At 49.7% G+C, this 17,866-nt stretch overlaps 1 protein-coding gene across 1 annotated transcript in view; it reads left to right on the top strand.

The window, feature by feature from the left end:
* The window catches only part of LOC113211061 (segmentation protein cap'n'collar), a gene marked incomplete at both ends in the record, with an annotated part of 77,985 nt that extends 60,119 nt beyond the window's left edge, over positions 1–17,866 (top strand). The window contains 8 exon segments of the mRNA XM_052270757.1: positions 8,272–8,700; positions 8,995–9,112; positions 14,404–14,790; positions 15,644–15,931; positions 16,842–16,958; positions 17,054–17,241; positions 17,332–17,505; positions 17,608–17,866. Coding sequence (XP_052126717.1) covers positions 8,272–8,700; positions 8,995–9,112; positions 14,404–14,790; positions 15,644–15,931; positions 16,842–16,958; positions 17,054–17,241; positions 17,332–17,505; positions 17,608–17,866 — 1,960 coding nt within the window.

The raw sequence follows: 17,866 nt of genomic DNA, 5'->3' as shown, positions 1-17,866 counted from the left end.
GAGTTGGATCCTGAATGAGGAGCCTCTTTTGTTATGTTCGCTGGAGTTTTCCGCTGCGCGGCATATTTCCGAATGACCAACAAGACAAGAGGCTGAGCTGCGCGGAAAGATTCGCTCTTCTTGCTGCGTCTTCCTTTGCACTGGAGATTCTCCAGCGGAGTCGCCTCCAGCGGGGTCGCCTCCAGCGGGGTCGCCTCCAGCGGAGTCGCCTCCAGCGGAGTCGCCTCCAGCGGAGTCGCCTCCAGCGGGGTCGCCTCCAGCGGGGTGGTGCCTCCAGCGGAGTCGCCTCCAGCGGGGTGCCTCCAGCGGGGCGCCTCCAGCGGGGTCGCCTCCAGCGGGGCGCCTCAAGCGGGGTCGCTCGCCTCCAGCAGGGTCGCCTCCAGCGGGGTCGCCTCCAGCGGGGTCGCCTCCAGCGGGGTCGCCTCCAGCGGGGTCGCCTCCAGCGGGGTCGCCTCCAGCGGGGTCGCCTCCAGCTGGGCGCCTCCAGCGGGTTGCCTCCAGCTGGTCGCCTCCAGCGGGGGCGCCTCCAGCTGGGCGCCTCCAGCGGGCACCCTCCGGCCGGAGCGCGTAATGAAGACGTTCGACAGGCGGCCCGCTCCGCTCACTCCCCGGGGGCCTAACTAACATTAGGAGGGGAGTGGGCTGCCGAGAGGATGTTGCCGGACTTTTGGTTTGGCGAGCAGCACTCGTGAGGTGGCGACCTTGGGCGCTCCTCCGCTGCTGGAGGAGTAGGATTTGATAGTGATGGACGTGTGCGGTTGACGGCGGTCAAGGCACGCCCTTGAAAATGAAAAAGTAACATGTGTGATTTATTGGTTGTGTCATTTATTATAACAATTACAAATAATTGCTGTGATTATTAATTTATTTATTTTGCCATGAGGAAGGGGAAGGGCGGTATGGTCCCGGTGCGAATGTAGTGCTAATAAGGGGAGCACGGGCCTTCACTGCAGAGCCGCCGCTCCGGCCGCGCTCGAGCCTCGAACCGCGCTCCGGCCGCGCTCCGGCCGGGCTGGGCAGACGCCAGAGGTGACGGCGGAGTGAACAAGATAGATTATGCCTCTCTCATTTCCAGCGACGCTCGGCAGCAGCCTTATGCGCGCAGCCGTGGCCCGGCCGGTACAGTCCGCCCAGGGAGTCACCCATCATCCGCCGGGCGCTTCGCCGAGCTTGGACTCGAAGCAATCGCCGCAGTTCGCGGTTAATTTTTTGATTTTCTTGTGCGTTTTCCCTGTTGTAAAAGTGCGCTTTTCTTTCCGGATGAAATTGTTGGCACAATAACTACTGTGATTTTTACCCCTCAAAATTGACAGTGGTTTGTGGTTTCCCGGTTGTTGAATTACTCCCCTCCCCCTCCCATAACTTTACTTAGCTCTCTTATAATAGGTGGTTTTCTGAGAGTTTCCATACCTTTCTTTTTTGCAAATAGTGCACGGAAGATGCTCATTACAGTTTAGTAATTTTTAGTTGATGATGTACTTGTAGCCCGGCGGCAGCGAGCGAGCATTTGGCCTACCGTGCGTACGCTGACGCATTCTTTTGTTCGTTTGACTTCTCTCTCTCACTCTCCTCTTCTACTTCCCTCCCACTCCTCTCACACTCCTCTCCGCAGGGCGCGATGCACTCTCAATAAAAAAGACTAGAGAGAGAGAAAGAGAGAGGTGCGTACGCGAGGCTGGCTGTAGGCTGTACGGCGAGTGACTCGACCCCAGTTAACCCGAAATCACTCGATACCCCGCCCTGTCTGGATTGATTGGCGTCATACGGTACCCCTCCCTCCCTCCCTCCCTCCCTCCCTCCGGGTACCACCGTCCGCTTGAGGTGCCTGGCCGCTGCTGCGCTTTCTCCACGCAGCGTGTCGAGCCTAATGTGTCTATTTGATTAAAGGAATTGGATTTCATTTTTGGAGGGTGCTAGTAGTACCTTGTCGTTGTTTTCCTCTTGACTCTTGGGGTGATCATATATGTGGTGACTTTATTGTTGCGGGCGCATAACCCAGAAGTATATAAGGAGATCTTTTTCGCGTTTCACCGTAGACAATGAGTTGTCAATGTCAACCTCGCCCGCTCCTACTGAGGCATTGGTGAACTCTGGCGAGCACTAGGTAGTCGTGTGCGCCCAATGCGTCTGCAAGTTTATGCTGTTTGAGACACACCAAAGAGCTATTACCATCAAACTTGTCACAGAGCCTTCGACCACGAAAGCCGCATCAAATCTTGGCAAAGTGCCTCCGTTTGGTCCCTGCGTTCTGAGTTCTGAGTTGTACTCGTCGTACACGATACGCACTGTGATGTCACGTACGTCGTATTCGCCGTTCATTCGACCAACTTTTGAAATCTTTCATTTTAAAAACTCACTGTTGGCTTGAAATGCTCTTAAACGTTGTTCGAGCTTCTTCTCACCGTTGTCTGCGCCGTCTCTCGCCGGGTCACCGCATCGTAAAGGACCCGTCAGTGTTTGCATCCCGGTCCACGGCACTACACGGCGGAGTGGCGCGGGGCGGCGAGGTGGGGTGGGGCGGCGCGAGGCGCGCTGAGGCCTCCGGTGCGGCCCTGCGTTCAAGTTTCCCATCTGCTGCCACTGCACCCTAGTCTTTCGGGTGTCTGAATTCGCGCCTAGATGTGTGTCTGTAAGTGAGTGTGCGTGTGTCTGTGAAGAGAAGGAGGGAGGAAGGGAGGGAGGGGCCGCTTTGCTTGCCGACTGCTTGGACAAGGGGGTTGGTCAATATTGGACTCAGGCCGCGGAGGTGCAGACACTGTAAAACTGTCTTCGTAAATATACCTGTAGTTTTATCACAAGTTAGTTTGCGGAATGGTACATTCTGTGTGCGATCGTTAATTTTCTAAGAGACTCATTATTTGTACTTGAACTTACCACCCATAAAACGTCGAAAAAAAAAACGATTTACCTGGTCAAAAGTTTTCGTCATTTTAGAAGTTGAATTCATCACTTTGAGCAAATTTGAGTTTGTAATTTTACTATGTGAGTTTGTAACTTGACAATTATCGCAGGATATTACCTGCTAACGTTTAGGCGCATTTTTCACAGTGGAGCGCGTCTGTGTGCAGCTCTCCCGGCGAGAGGCGGCAGAGGCGCAGGTGACCTCCGAGGTCTTCCCTCTGACTCAACGGGCGGTGCGGGATCGCCTGTGCCTTGTAGTAGAGTCCGTGGTGGTGGTGTAGGCCAAGATATGGTGTCGGATAGAAGTAGAAAAATGTTAATATGGCGGGATGAAGCATTCACACAGCGGGACACTGATATCTATCCAACTGGCGGATTTATCTATTAATTTTTTTATTTGTCATTTCCCTCATCATGAAATGCAGTAGGCCTACCTAAAGATTTAAGTTTCCGATTCTCTTTTTAAATTTTATTTCTAAATGCGCTGATGCGCTGGCACTGTTATACAATACCCGTTTTCAAAAATTTCCAGGACATGCTCCTGTTTTTGTTTTTTTTTAAGATTGTAGAAACTGCTTTTAGAATTTACTTCCAGTGCAAGTTTTTGCATTTTTGTATATTTTGTTGTGCTGCTTGCCCCGGAGCTGGGCGCGTGCCGCAGGCGCCCCTCCCAAAGTGTCAGTAGCCTCATCCGACGACAATGTGTTATACTGGGCACGTTCGCGAGGGCCGTTGTTCTTCCCTTTTCCCTGCTGCGTTGACGATCCATCCATTAGATGAGAGGGGGGGGGGGGGTAGAGGTAGGCTCCTGATGGCAAAGGGCCGTGCCGTCCGGTGCCGTGCGGGTCCCCCCCCCCCCTTCCCCTCTGGCGGCCGTAAAACAAAATGACGGAGCACCTAATCAAGCGTGGCACTTTGATGTCTGCTGTACAAATGGGCGAAATAAAGCAACAACGGGTATCGCACCGGTGGTGGTTGCGGCGGTGGTGATGGTAGCAGCGTGGTGGTGACCCACTTGCTGCTGCTGCTGATGGTTTATTGCACCTGCCGCAGCGGGATACGCGCGCGCGCCGCCGCCGCCGCCGCTTTTTGGGCGCGTGCGCAGTGTGACAAAACGACAGCTCCACTCCGTGGTGCATTTGTGAAGGGCAACTGAGCGGAGCGCTTCAGTGCAGAACGGCACTGATGATGTCGAAGTCACCATGAAATGTTCAACTTCGTAGATTTGAATTAGTAAACGAGCACTGCACACTCATACAACCGTTTAGTTCAGGCGACCTAATTCAGGACCGACGAAATTTTGGGTCGGTGGGCTGGATATTAACCGTGCTAATAAAAACATTTAGTCAAATTACCTTAGTTTTGATACACTGATAAATGCAGTGTGAAACTGGGGTGCACATGCAAGTGCTCAATACTGTACTATGTTGCACACATGTAAGTGTTTGAATATGAAATACTAAAAAGCAGCTAAAGACTGCTAACAGTAAAGTTGCACACCTAAAACTGTGCAACTCTGGGTTTTGTCATAGCTATGGACACTTTGAAGTGTTCCAATTTTCCGTCCAACACTTAAGAGTGGCCATCATAGAGTAAAACATTGCCATGTGCATGCCAGTTGTACACTTTATTTATCAGTGTAGACTTGACCAAATTTTGTTAAGAATGAAGGTACTAATTCGTTGTTGGTTTCATTAGCTAAGTTTTGCTTCCTGCGACTCTGATTTGGTGTTTTGGTCGAATAAATTGAACGGCTCTCTGGTTGCAAGTCCTCTGTTGCACCACTTCCTTCATATTAGGACGCGTAATGTGTAAAAAGTGTTGAACAGAGGAGTACCCTTACAAGTGTACAACCATCAAGTTGACCAGTTTCAGGTACACAACTTGGAGTTGCTCACTTGCAAGTTCCAAACTGTTGCACACTTGGCTGATCAGAGTACCGTATCACTAGAAATCAGTTTTATCTGCGAGGTTAAAATCTACCTGTTTAAACTGTAAGACTTTCCAGTATCCCGGTTCTTTATTATGAGACTGTTCAATCTATTTGTTTTAGCCATGAGAAACTTGAAACTAAACAGAACTGAATTCTGTGTTTCTTTTTGTAGAATTCTCATTTGTTTTATGAGGAACCTCATCATCGTATTTTTAACTATTTATTTGCTAAGGTCGACAGGTCGACAATTGGTTTGCGCTCCGAATAATTTGTTCGCAGGCTCGCGAAGAATTATGTCGTCACTGATTGATAATTCATACTTTGTAAGTTGTAAGTGAGAGACTTTGCGTCTTAAACTTGCAACTGGTAGTCCACAACATGTCTCACTTGCAAGTAAAAAACCATAAAAATCTCACCTTACATGTGCATGGTGAGACCAAAAGCGCGCTTGTACAAGGGAGACACGTATGGTCCAACACTTTAAATGTGAAATGCGTGTGGTTTTACACTTGTTAATTGGTGAGACTCATATGTGGTCTTTAAGTTGCAAGTATGAGATAGCAGACAGGTGCGTATTAAGGTGGAGGCGAAGGGCGATCGCCCCCCCCCCCCAAAAAAAAAAAATCGTCCCTACTGAGCCGCCTGAAGGGTAGGCAATATAAGCCACAAAACCCCTGTAAATAGGCAACCGACAGTGCATCGACCCCCCTGTCGACCGGGCCTTAATCCGCGCCTGATAACAGGTGTAGCACACAACTGTTATACTGTATCACACTCGAGTTCCAGATTTCCCAAGCACATCCAGAAAGATATATTTTTGCGGTTCAAGTGTGAAATTTGAATCTGTCTGGCTACGGGTAAAATTGGTCTCAAATCAAGTTCAGAATGCTCTTCACTCGACTGAGTGTATTTCGCACTTCAACTAAGAATCCACTTTTCATGGTGCATTTTTGCAGTGCACGTTGTTATCTCCCACACATTGTGTAATCAAGGTTGTTGCAATTCCCAGCTTCAATCAGCAAGCCCATAGGGTCGATCTTAAGATCAATCTGTCGGCGCGTTCGATGCACGATTTTGTTCCTAACTACTCATTACACAGGAAAAAATGATTAAGCTGTGATAGCTAATGTGTTAGCTGTCAGCGTGACAAGCAATGCGTTAGCTGCGAGAGCTAATCTTTGTCTGTGAGGGCCAAGCACCTGTTTACTATAGCAGATAATCACGTCAGCTGTAAAACTAATGCGGGATAAAAAATTTAATAGATGTTCAAAGTTAAATTTTTGGACAGTTGTTCTATCAATGTTGTTGAGGGTGCGTCCTACCTTACTTTTACTGTCCACGACAAGGAACTAGAACCGACCCAAGTGGGTATTGAACCCTCGCCCTTCGGCGCTGCACGTCAACTCGAAGGCTCTGAGCCACTGCGTGCGTTGAGACTGGGATAAAAAGCAAGCAGTCAAGTGGGAACTCGGAAAACCAACCTTGATGTTTAGAATGTAGCTCTAATAGCTAGTAAAATGCGCTTGACCAGACTATAGACGTAAGCTGCCATAAGCAAACTCTGCTAAGCCGCAGGAGCTGTCGAGGATTAGTTGGTAGAGCTAATTTTTAGCTGGCCCACCCCATACATATTTTGTTGTTACTGTTGGCTGCTGGACACAACATGCCTCAGCCAACACAGCTAAGTAAAATTTAGTCACACGAGCTTAGGGGCATTTAGCTACAAAAAACAAACTTTCTCGTTTCTCACAACTAAGAATTAAGAATATTCAACAAATAAATGTGTTGTACTAGTTGAACTCCTTCCTTGTCATGCTGACAACAAACACGTTAGTTCTCCTAGCAAACATTGTGCTGAAATAGATAACTAATTTTTTTCTCGTTTCTCGCATTTGAAGACCCCGGCCTTGGATCTTTTGGAGAACGCCAATGGAATCCAAGACCAGGTTTTAAAATACAAGAGACTTTTTTTACCGTGTGGAGGGGATCAACTGACCAGCAAATCCCGAGCCTATCGCCAAAGGGTTAAACGTCGGCCCTTTGTTTGTCTCTAGTAGGTGCCGGCTGCGTGCTGCGTCATGTTTGATTAGAGCGGTGGCTCCTCCACCTGTTGCTCCCGATTCATTTCGACTCATCACGGCGTCTCTCGCGCTTCGACGTCTGATTCCCCCTGATTCGGTCCTCGCCCTTATCGAGTTGGAGTGGTCCGCAGCGTCCCGCGCGCCGGAGGCACAAGGGCGCAGTGCGCTCGTGGTACCGCGGGCCCCGAGGCGTCGCGTGGCTCACTGTCGCGGTTGGAACGGTGACGTGTCTGTGTCTGGACGGTGCCTTTCGGCTCCACGCTGGAGACTGCTGCGGCGGCCTATTCCTTGACCGTGATTAATTATTCAAGTGGACTCCAAGCGCGTGGTTGTCTCCGGGAGCCTGTGTGGAAGTGGTTGGTGATCCATATGCACCACTGGTGTGTTCAAGACGTGTGATCAACTAGTGTTCCAAAACATTTTCGTCCAAAACGGAGGTTTCCCATGGCTCCTGTTCGCCATGAACAGGGAGTCCTTGTTACGCTGGGTCCTTGCGGCGGAGTGTGACCGCGAACTGAAGCAGGCGTTGGCACTTGTAAGTGTAAGGGTTTCTGTATAAAGCGCAGTAATTTGCGAGAGATTCATACAATTCATTGTTCGTAGAAAAGCATTCCATACAATCTCGCCCAAGCAAACCTACGAGCACCATCTGAAACTGCGTTGTTCGCACATATTGGTATTAATATGTTTGTGCGCTCTGGCTTTAGCGAACTGTTTGAGTTATGCCGTTGATAGAAATTATAAAAGGATATACTCTGTGTACAATGTACACGTCACCTGATGTGTAACTATAAATGTTTTGTGTTTATTCAGTTAGAAAGTCCTGAACTTTATTCATTCGTCATCTGATGTGGAGTTCTAACTTTTCTGTCATACATATAAACTATACATTTCGCAAAATTCATACAATTTAAACATTGATATCTAAAAAGGGAACCTTTTCGGTTGTAAATCTCGGAAACTCGGAACATTTGATGGTTATTTATATAGAAATCGGGTAGCACACAAAATTTTGTCCGTTTCGCTCTATTTTGTATCCTTCAGGCGGTAGAGAGATATTTGGGACAAAAAGCAGTGGAAGACTTAAGTAAACCCCTACTAACTGTGAGGTTTAGGAAAAATTGCAAGTGTCATGCGACTTTTATCATAATAGCCTTTATTATTGGTTATTATTGGCCATTTGTCATAGACAGTATTTAGTCCTTAGTCGGAAACGAATGAATCCAAGAGAGCAAAAAAACTATTTCATATGATGAAGGGATGAAATATAGTTTGGAATCGAGTGTGCTTGTTCTTACCCACTTTGAAGGTGCATTTTATTCCCCGTACTCACCTTGCCATGTGTGTCTGTTGCAGGCTCGTGCGCCGTACGGGCGGGCGGTGAGCATGGAGCAGCGATGGCAGGACCTGGCCAACCTGCTGAGCCTGCCGGCCGGGCAGCAGCCCGAGGCGCCGGCGGGCCCGCTGCACCACCATCACCACCACCATCACCACCACCACCATGCGGGCGCGGCGGGCGCGGCGCAGCCGCAGCAGCACTACGGCTACGACGCGCACCCCGGCGCCTCGCCCCTGGCCTCGCCCGCGCGCTCAGTCGTGCTGCACAACGCGACGCTGGCGCCGCCCGTCGGCGACCTCAACAGCTCGAGCGTCTACTCGGGGCTGTCCATGGGGTCCGCGGTGGCGCAGTCCATGAACCTGACCAACAGCAGCGAGCCCATGGGCGACGGCGCGCCCGCCTCGGGCTTCAAGATGGAGCCGCACAACGACATGATGTACTACCAGGTGCGTCGCCATGCATAATCTCAAAGTGAACTGAACAGTAACATGGTAAATTTACAACATATTTTGTGTTTGTCAATTGTGATTTACAAAATATATTGTAAATTTACGGCAGCCTATTCTGCCAAGTGAATTACTTCTAATTTGAGACGTACGTAGTTCTTGGAATTTTACAATTTGAAACTAATTTTACAGGAGAAACCATGGAATATTTTCTTGTAACACTCACATGAATTTCTCACAGTGGAACGTTGGACTTCGCCTTTGATTTAATTTTATAAAATTCATTATTTTCAGAATTCTTCGTCGGGCGCCGAGATGAGTCAGATGACACCGCTCAACTCGACGACGGAAGGCTTCTTGTCGTCCATCCTGAACGACGAGGACCTCCAGCTCATGGACATGATGAACGACAGTGAGTATGACCGACGGCCAGTCGCACCTGCAGCGCATTATAGGGGGATGTTTATTTTTAATTTGCTGTATGGGGTCGTTGTTTGGATTCTTGAAGTTACAATTGGAGGTTTGCGTGGTCGGGATATAGCGTGTTAGGCGCATTTGTAATTTTACGCTCAAAAATCGCTACTTTACGGAAACCTAGAAATATTTCTCAGCCATGCGTCATGGTCATGGCAGGTGCGCTCAGAAAGTGTCGACCTAAACCATTTTCCATGGGAACGGAGCGTCAGTTTTCTAAGTGGCAATGTAATTGTTCCGAGGAAGTATGACAATGCGATACTTCAAGTTCAGACGAACTGGCTGCGTACGGTTTGGAAAACATCTGCGCAAATAAAGTTCCCCCCCCCCTCCCCCTCTGGATTTCAATCAGCTGCACGGCACAACGAGTCCTATCACACATGCGTTCAAGAAGGCCACACTTTAGTGTCGTCTCCGGAGCGGCGGAACTGCTCAACTCACTGTTAGTCAAACAATGTGACGCGCCACGTTCAATATAATGTGAATTGTGTCACATTCCTTTGAATACCATGTCACATTATTTGGAACGTAGGATGCCATTGCATCGCTCTGCCCTCGCGGGCTAAAGTGCATGGTGGAGGTTCCTTTGTCACGCACAATTACAACCTTATAAGGTTACAACCTTATACGAAGCAGATCCTTCGTACCTACGAAGGATTTGGCGTTTTTCTTCGTAAGGTTTTAACAGTGCGTTACATTGAATGTGACATGTGTAGTATTTTACCAATGTGACTGAATCATAGTCGTTCAAATGTGACGTCACGGTTGTTTGAATAACATGACAGTGTGCAAGTGAGTCATTTTCACTCCACAACATTTGTACGATTTCGTAACACACACGCAGATATTCAAATCAACGCAGAAAATTCGATTTCTGTGGATGCCAATATCTTAACATCTAAGGGCGCCAATTTTCAGTTACGTCTTCCTCTGGACATCTCAGTGCAGTGCAACGCGAGGTGTACTTTACGGTCAATTCAAGCGTACGTCCGGTTATTTCTGTATTTTTCTTGATATTTTCATTTAGTATTTGTCTGATTTCTTTTATTGATTTCCCTCAGATTTTCTTATTAACGTTTTTTTGTGGTTTTTGGATACGCTTTCATATTTTTTTGCGGGGGTTTGTACACACTGATTTTTTAAGTGAAATATCTATCTCCGGTTGCAACGTCGACCTGAAGGGCTGATTGTGGTAGTAGCGGTTGACGCGCGCGGCGCTACCCCTCGCGCAGTGGGCAGTACCCCGCGCGCGCTCGCCAGGGGTATCGGTATCGGCCTGCAGGCAGGGCAGACAGGACCATAATGGTTTGCCGTTCTTTGTACAGTGAGCTTGACAGTGCTTGAGGGAATCAAGCATAGAAAATGTTAATGCATTGACTTGTGCTTCAAAAAAAAAAAATACGGAATTTGGTTGGACAGTCCTGGAAAAATCGAATTTCTAGAATTACATTAAAAGTTTATTTTAAATTTTATGGTATGAATGGTATGAATTTTCAAATCCCGATATGACAATGTGGAAATTCACACAATTTTGTGTTGCTCCCACCTTAGTATGGCGTGAATTTAGTTTTATTGTTAAGTCTGACGAGTTTCTAATATTTCAATGTAAATGGTCATGGAAATTTTGAGAATTTAGTCTGGAAAGTCCTGGAAAAGCCCTGGAAAACACGACTGGAGCTAAAATGTGGGCACCATATTTGAGCGACGGTCGTCATTCATAATAAGAAGCAATTTTTTTTAAATCATTAGTGAAATAATAGAGAGTCGAAAACAACCGTCGTTCTTCGGAAAGCGACGCGCTCGTGACTCCCTCATTGTGCGCTTTGACGCAAGACACTACTCATTAACCTGACCATTCAGGTGCTAAAACGTTATTTTTAGCAGATAATATGTTTTATCAGCAGCTTAAACAGTCGTAAACTTAAAATTTACATCGTTAAAAGTTCGAACTTTGTTAGTTAAGCTTTTTTACAAAATTAGAAAGAATAATGGACATCTTTTTCTTTTTGTGTATCCTGTCTGGATGTGCAGAGAAACAATGCCCCGTTTTAGGAACAAAATTGCAAAGAATTGTTAACGGCCATTTTTTACCAACAGGCTTTCTCAATTAAATTGCACTATTTACTTAATGACCCGTGTGTATGGGCATATTAATGCACCGAAGAGGGAACAGGCCGCTTCTTCTCCCCCTCCCCTTCCCGCCCGGGGCGCCGCGGGGCGCGGGGGGGCGGAGACGGGTGGCCGCCGCCATGACTCGCCAGTATCTGCCAGGGCTGCCCGCGCGGCGGCGCACCGTCCGGTCCGTCCGGTCCGCATGTCTCCCGCGAGGTCCGCGAGGGCGGCCTCGGCCGCCACCCCTGCCTCCTCGCCGCTCGGGCCGTTCGCGTCCTCCTCATGCTCGCCGTCGTCCTCTCCCCACCGCGCCCTCCTGGAGGCGCCCGGCCTCGTCTGGGGCCGGCCCCAGACGATCCCCGCGACAAAGTACTTGCTGTGCTTCATTGGAGGCCCTGCTGGTCTCGGCGGTAAGCCCCCGGGGTGGCCGAGGTCTCGTGCTGCCTCTTCTTATCACATCGTCAGTCAGTCCACGTTTATCAGGGATCGCAGTCAGCCGATTGCGACGGTTTTTTAAATAAGTTACACGAATGTATGTTGCAGCGGGGCAATATATGATTTTTACAATCCTATCGCATCCGTTATAAACTGATATGCGGTGCATTTTTGCGAAGTTGTTTTGCACCTGATGGAATAATGATGCAGGTACTCATTTTAAGACTCCACAATTTTTCAAAGAACAACCTTGTAATTGACTATGGACCTCTTGCATTAATAATTGGATGCATAATTTGAGCAGCGTTTTTTTCACAGCGTGTGTAATTTATTCACAATATAGTGATCTAAATGTGTTACAATATTGTTTTAGTGTTAGTGTCCAGGTTAGTTATTCGATGACGTTCAAATGCATACCATTTTCGATGTTAGGGCCCTTGTTTGCGACCACCTGCTGCTGCCCCCCCCCCCCCTCTCTCTCTCTCTCTCTCTCTCTCTCTCTCTCTCTCTGTCACGATCGCCACGCTTTTTGCCGCCCGTCTCCTGAGAACAATAATTCTTTTCTTTTCGCTGTCGATAAGGAGAAGTTGTCGCACGTATGTCCTAGCGCGTCAGCCGTAGTGAGTGCGAGCGCGGCGGTATTTGTTGATTGAGAGATTCGCGCGCCTCCGTTAGGGCTTCTTGATAAGAGTTGGCGCGGCTCCACTAGAACACTGGGGAATAGCTTTCCTTTTCTTTCCATATTAAATAATTCACACACGAATTTTGTGAATTTACGATTGGTTGTCGAATCAGAGTTTTGTATTCTTCAGAGAACTTTCAACCATTTTCCCAGAGTGGCGGAGTGTAGTGGGAAACAAAAAACAAAGCACCATAACCTACGAGATAAAATGCCTTCGATCGCGTTCTCGGTTCTTTTCTTAAATCCGTGCTATGTGCCTATGATGGAGGTTGTGTCTGAACTTCTCGTACACAATCGATTTTGTGATCAGTAGTGGTCGCCCTTGGTTGTTGTTCTGCAACGCGTGCAGTCAGGCAGGGTTGCCTGCAACCCGCTTGGGGCTCGGCGGCCTCGGTGGCGAGCGAGGGCGTTTATGAGCAATAATAACTATAGGAGCAACAATAACTAACTAAAGGAGAGCAACACGGTTAACCCGCAAGGGCTGTGTAAAGTCCCCCACCCTGGGCGATAAGCGACAGACGGCGCACACCGTGACTCAGCGGCACTCAGCGCGTGTGTCTGTCTATGTGTAGTAGTGTAAGTGTGCGTGTGTGTGTGTGTGTGGCGAGGGGCATGCCGCAGGGCAGGCAGGGCTAGGGTACATAGTACTCTTCGCACGACAACAACGTCGTCTTGAATGAGCTACACTCGACTGTGCGGTGCGTGGGTGGGAGAGGGGTCAGACGCTCTTGACACGAGGTGTCTTTTCTACAAAACTGATAGGGATGTCTTTCAACGAGTACATACTGAATGCGTTGTATTTGTCATTATCGTGTTTGTCGTCTAGACGGAGACTACACCTCCGACACCCCCCCCCAAGAAAAGAACAAAATATAGAATCAGTACGTAGGGCATCCATAAAATTTCTTCTGGTTCTCATAGTTTACTTTCCGAGCGCACATCGTAAGTTTGATTATTTTCCGAGCCCATTTCCTCGTCCCTTTGGGATTATTGTCAATAGGTACATGGAGTTCGACCACTACAAGGATTTAGACTTGCGGTCGGTATCTCAGTACTGATTTCTCATTTCCAGACAACTAGTAAGATTTCAGCCATGTGAAATTATAAATAATTTACAGTAAAAAATTCTCAGTGAATGATTCATAATTTTACTGACGACAAAGTTCTAGTTACCATTTACCTCGACTTAACGGTCATGCAAATTTGTTTTGACAATTTATCATTCATAATTTATTCACATGGTTTTGGATAGTAAAAACTAAAATTCTAAGTTACAAGTGTTTTCGTGTTTACGTGCCTATTATATGCTGCTGAACATTGTCAGTGTGTATTGTTCCACAACTTTTATCAGTGAAGGGTGTCCTGCAGCGCAAGTCATGCCCGGGTTGACCAACCAGTCCATGATGCTGAATATTAGTCTGTCTTATCAGCCCGATTATCTAAAGCAAGGCAGAACACAATGAGAGAGGTGGGTGGAGCCAGGTGGAGGGGTGCCAGCCTTGATGAGCGTATGATTCAGTATACGGGCACACTCCGGGTCGACGGAACACTTTGGAACCCTTTTCTTGAGCACGTGGTGAGCGTTGAGCCTGGGGTAGGACTTCCCTCTGCATATGTTGATGGGTCCGGAGGCGGGAGAAGCGTCATCATCGGGTGGAACTTAAAATGTGGCCCTTAGTTTCGTCTGTCTCTTTGGGAGGGGAGGGGGGGGGGGTTGATGACCAGGGAAGGGGACAAATGGGACCGTCCGCGACTAGGGATTTTAATTTTCCAGTAATGTTTTGAGAAATTTTTCAAGATTTTTTTTAAATCTCCGATTTTTTTTTATTTTGACAACTCTAATTCTTTCCAAATTTTTCTGGTAATATTACAATTTTTTTGTCTATTTTTTGTGGGGAAAATTTCGGATTTTAAAATTGTTATCCGCGACCACGCTCTCCTCCGGTAGGCCCTAGTGCGACTTACCTCAGTGATGGACATGCTGCACCTCTCTGTTGCAGGCATGTACCCCCTGCGTGTGCTGGACGGCGCTGGCGCCCCCACCGTGCAGATGGGCGGCGCGCTGCCGGGCGCCGGCGCCTCGCTGGGCACGCCGCTGGGCAGCTCGCTGGGCGCGCCGCTGCAGGGCGCCAGCACCGAGGAGCGGCTGGACGCCTCCAGCGACAGCGCCGTCAGCTCGATGGGCTCGGAGCGCGTGGCGTCCCTCTCGGACGGCGGGGAGTGGATGGAGACCGGCTCGGACTCGGAGCCGTACCACCTGGACTGCAAGTACCGCGCCCACCCACACTCGCACGCGCCCCACGAGTACACGAGCGGCTACCGCGGCGCGCAGAAGAAGCACCACATGTTCGGCAAGCAGCGCTACTTCCAGGGCGAGCAGCCCGCCGGTACGTGTTCGAGCGCACGGTCCGGGAGGGGAGGAGGGGGAGGGGGAGGGGAAGTAGACTCGTCGCGCTCGTCATGGGCATGCGCCCGCCCGCGCGCGACTAGGTGCCGCATCACGCTGCTTGACGTCGGCACATTTCGTACTTTTTGAGTGCGGAGCTGCGATCCGCTGATCGGCCGCCTTTGGACGAAAGAGAGGTTGTCGCAAGGACGATACGACTGTAGCAGCAGGGCCCTGCAGCGAGCGAGCATCGGCATGCCTACATGACGTCCGAAAGCGATTGGAGTAAGAGGGAGCTTCGCGAGCTTCTCACTCACACTACCGCTTTCGGACGCCATGTAGACATCCGATGCTCGCTCGCTGCAGGGCTCTGGGCTGTAGTAAGCAGGAGTTCCGGTGACGCTCTCTCTGGTTCCGGTCAAGGACCGGATGTATAGCGGCCACTCACCAGTGAGGAGTTCGAGGGGGCCTCAACTCCGGCAATCTGGTGTACAGGCAATCTCCAGATGGATCGGGTCCAAATGTCATACTTTTTGCCTACATTAGGATAGAATCACTATGCGTTTTGGCTAGTTTTACGTCATTTTAGGTCCAAACAGCCAAATATTCGTCTAGCAATCTAGCAGTCTTATGGTAATCTGGTGTGCACACTACACAAGAGAGTTGAGGCCCCCTCTCGGAGGAGCTGTCCCGCCCTTAGTCTCTAGGCTAGGCCCATTACCAGCTGTTATCGGGCCGTGGAAGGGCTGCTGCTGCTGCTCAGTGATCCCCCGCGTGGCGAGCAGGTGCCGCCCGGCGCGCCGCTCCAACGGCGCTAGTCGACGAGTGCGTGACGGGGCTCTTTTGTCTTGCAGGAGGCCTGCCCGTGGGCCCGCCGCCGCCGTCAATGGCCACGCCCATGCCGCTCAAGCTGGACTTCGGCGAGTCGTCGCGGCCCGTGCCCGGCGCGCTGCCCCAGGGCGCCGCCCAGCACGCGGCCCCCGCGCCCGTCGCCATGAACGGCTCGGTGGCGTCCGGGCTGACCGTGCCGGGCTCCGGCGCCTCCGCCTTCACCTCGCCGCTCGCCATGGAGGACGAGGAGCTGCGCGCGCACGAGCTCAAGTTCGGCTACTACGGCCAGGAGTACCCCCGCCAGCACCACGGTAGGTCCAACAGACTGTGTGCGAGGTGTTCCCATACTCACACCCAGGAAATCGTTTCCCTGAATTTCAATGAAAGGTGCGTGCCCGAATCGAGCAAATTGACCTTAAAACAACATAGGGAAAATTTCCCTTGATTTTTGACAAAAATAATTCTTGATTTGAAGAAAAATATTTTTGGAAATTTCTTTGGTGCAAGGTGAAAGTTCCTCATATTTTTTCAAGGAAACGATTTTCTGGGTGAACAGCCTCTGCACTTTTGTTTTAGTAAGACACACCGAAAACCCAAGTGTGTGAATGTTGCACAGTTGTACGTGTGTGAACGACATTCGTACACATGCAAACACAGGTGTGTGAATTTCAAAGGGAAAACTCACATCTTTTCTCCCTTTCGTGTCCAAATGGGCATTCATACACCTACAACTGTGCTACATTAACACGCGTGCGTTGCTAGCCTGTACTGCTACTGCATGCGACGCGCATGTAAGCGTGCGGGTGTGTCGCCCACCCCGTCACTCACCATAGCGCTCTAGGGAGCATCCGGAAAGTACGCCCGTCGTTGCCGCTGCGCAACTGACAACTGATAAGCATAGCCCACGAAAGCTCTCCTAGCGCCTGATGGGTAGGCAACATCGTGGCTGCAGTGCACGCGTGTACAGCGGGGCGGCCTACCCTGAGTTTCGCAGGCGCCGAGCTCCTGTAATCCTCCTAATGAATCTGAGTAAAACCGGACGTACTTTCTGGACGACCCCTCACGCCTCAAAGCGAGTAGGCAACCTGTCAGCACGCATGCATGCGGTACAGTCTAGCCAACTAACCGCAAATTCCCGAAGATGTCCATAGATTTTCTTTTCAATGAACAGTTTTTTAAAAAAATTGAAAATGTTTCAAAACATTTTTTTTTGTGATGTAGCCCGGCCGCCCATGGAGCCTGTCGCCCACAACCACACCTACCACTTGCCTCCCCCACCCGAGAGCAGTGGTGCCATCCAGCGACCTCCGCAGAGGGACAAGCACAGGTCCAAGGACTGTAAGTTTACAACATCCTCTCCTTTGTGCTTTCGTTTCTCTTTCTTTACCTTGCGGGTTTATTTTACGAGTGGGTCTTGTTCACGTGTGTTTCAGCCCGCAAGAGTGACGACGCTCACTTGTCGAGGGATGAAAAGCGCGCCCGCGCCCTCAACGTGCCCATGACCGTCGACGACATTATAAACCTCCCCATGGACGAGTTCAACGAAAGGCTTTCGAAGCATGACTTGAGCGAACCGCAGCTCTCTCTCATCAGAGACATTCGCCGCAGAGGCAAGAACAAGGTCAGTCAAAAATTTACCCAGGCTACTTTTTTTTGTAACATTTTGAAAATTTCAATTTTTCCTCATAAATTTTGTTTACCAACTTTTTAGGTTGCCGCTCAAAATTGCCGAAAACGCAAGTTGGATCAGATTGTAACGCTTGCTGATGAAGTGCAGCAAATGCGCAGCAGAAAGCAAAAGCTTCTTCGGGAGCATGACTACCTCACCAGGGAGACTGCACATTCAAAGGACAAGTTTAGTCAGCTCTACAGGCATGTCTTCTCGGTAAGTTTTTACTCAAACTTGTAAACCTCTCAGATTGATTGAGAGAGAGGTTGCTTTCTTTTGCGTGTGGCATCTTCTGACTTGTGCCCTCTTCTGTTGCAGTCGCTGCGTGATGCCGATGGCAACCCCTACTCCCCGTACGAGTACAGTCTGCAGCAAGGTCCGGACGGCAGCGTGATGGTGGTGCCGCTGACGTCGAGCCCCTCTGGCGCTGCCTCCGCCTCCACCATGGACGCGGTGCACCAGCAGATGTCGCGCTCTCTCGCCATGGCAGAGTCCGCGGCCTCCCTCCACTACAGCCGCGGGGCCATGCCTCAGCACCAGGCCGACCGGCAGAAGGACCAGCAGCACCAGCAGCAGC

Source organism: Frankliniella occidentalis, unplaced genomic scaffold, assembly GCF_000697945.3.
Source record: "Frankliniella occidentalis isolate FOCC.00 unplaced genomic scaffold, Focc_3.1 Scaffold137, whole genome shotgun sequence".
Taxonomy (NCBI): Eukaryota; Metazoa; Arthropoda; class Insecta; order Thysanoptera; family Thripidae; genus Frankliniella; species Frankliniella occidentalis.
This window is presented reverse-complemented; position numbering and strand designations above follow the sequence as displayed.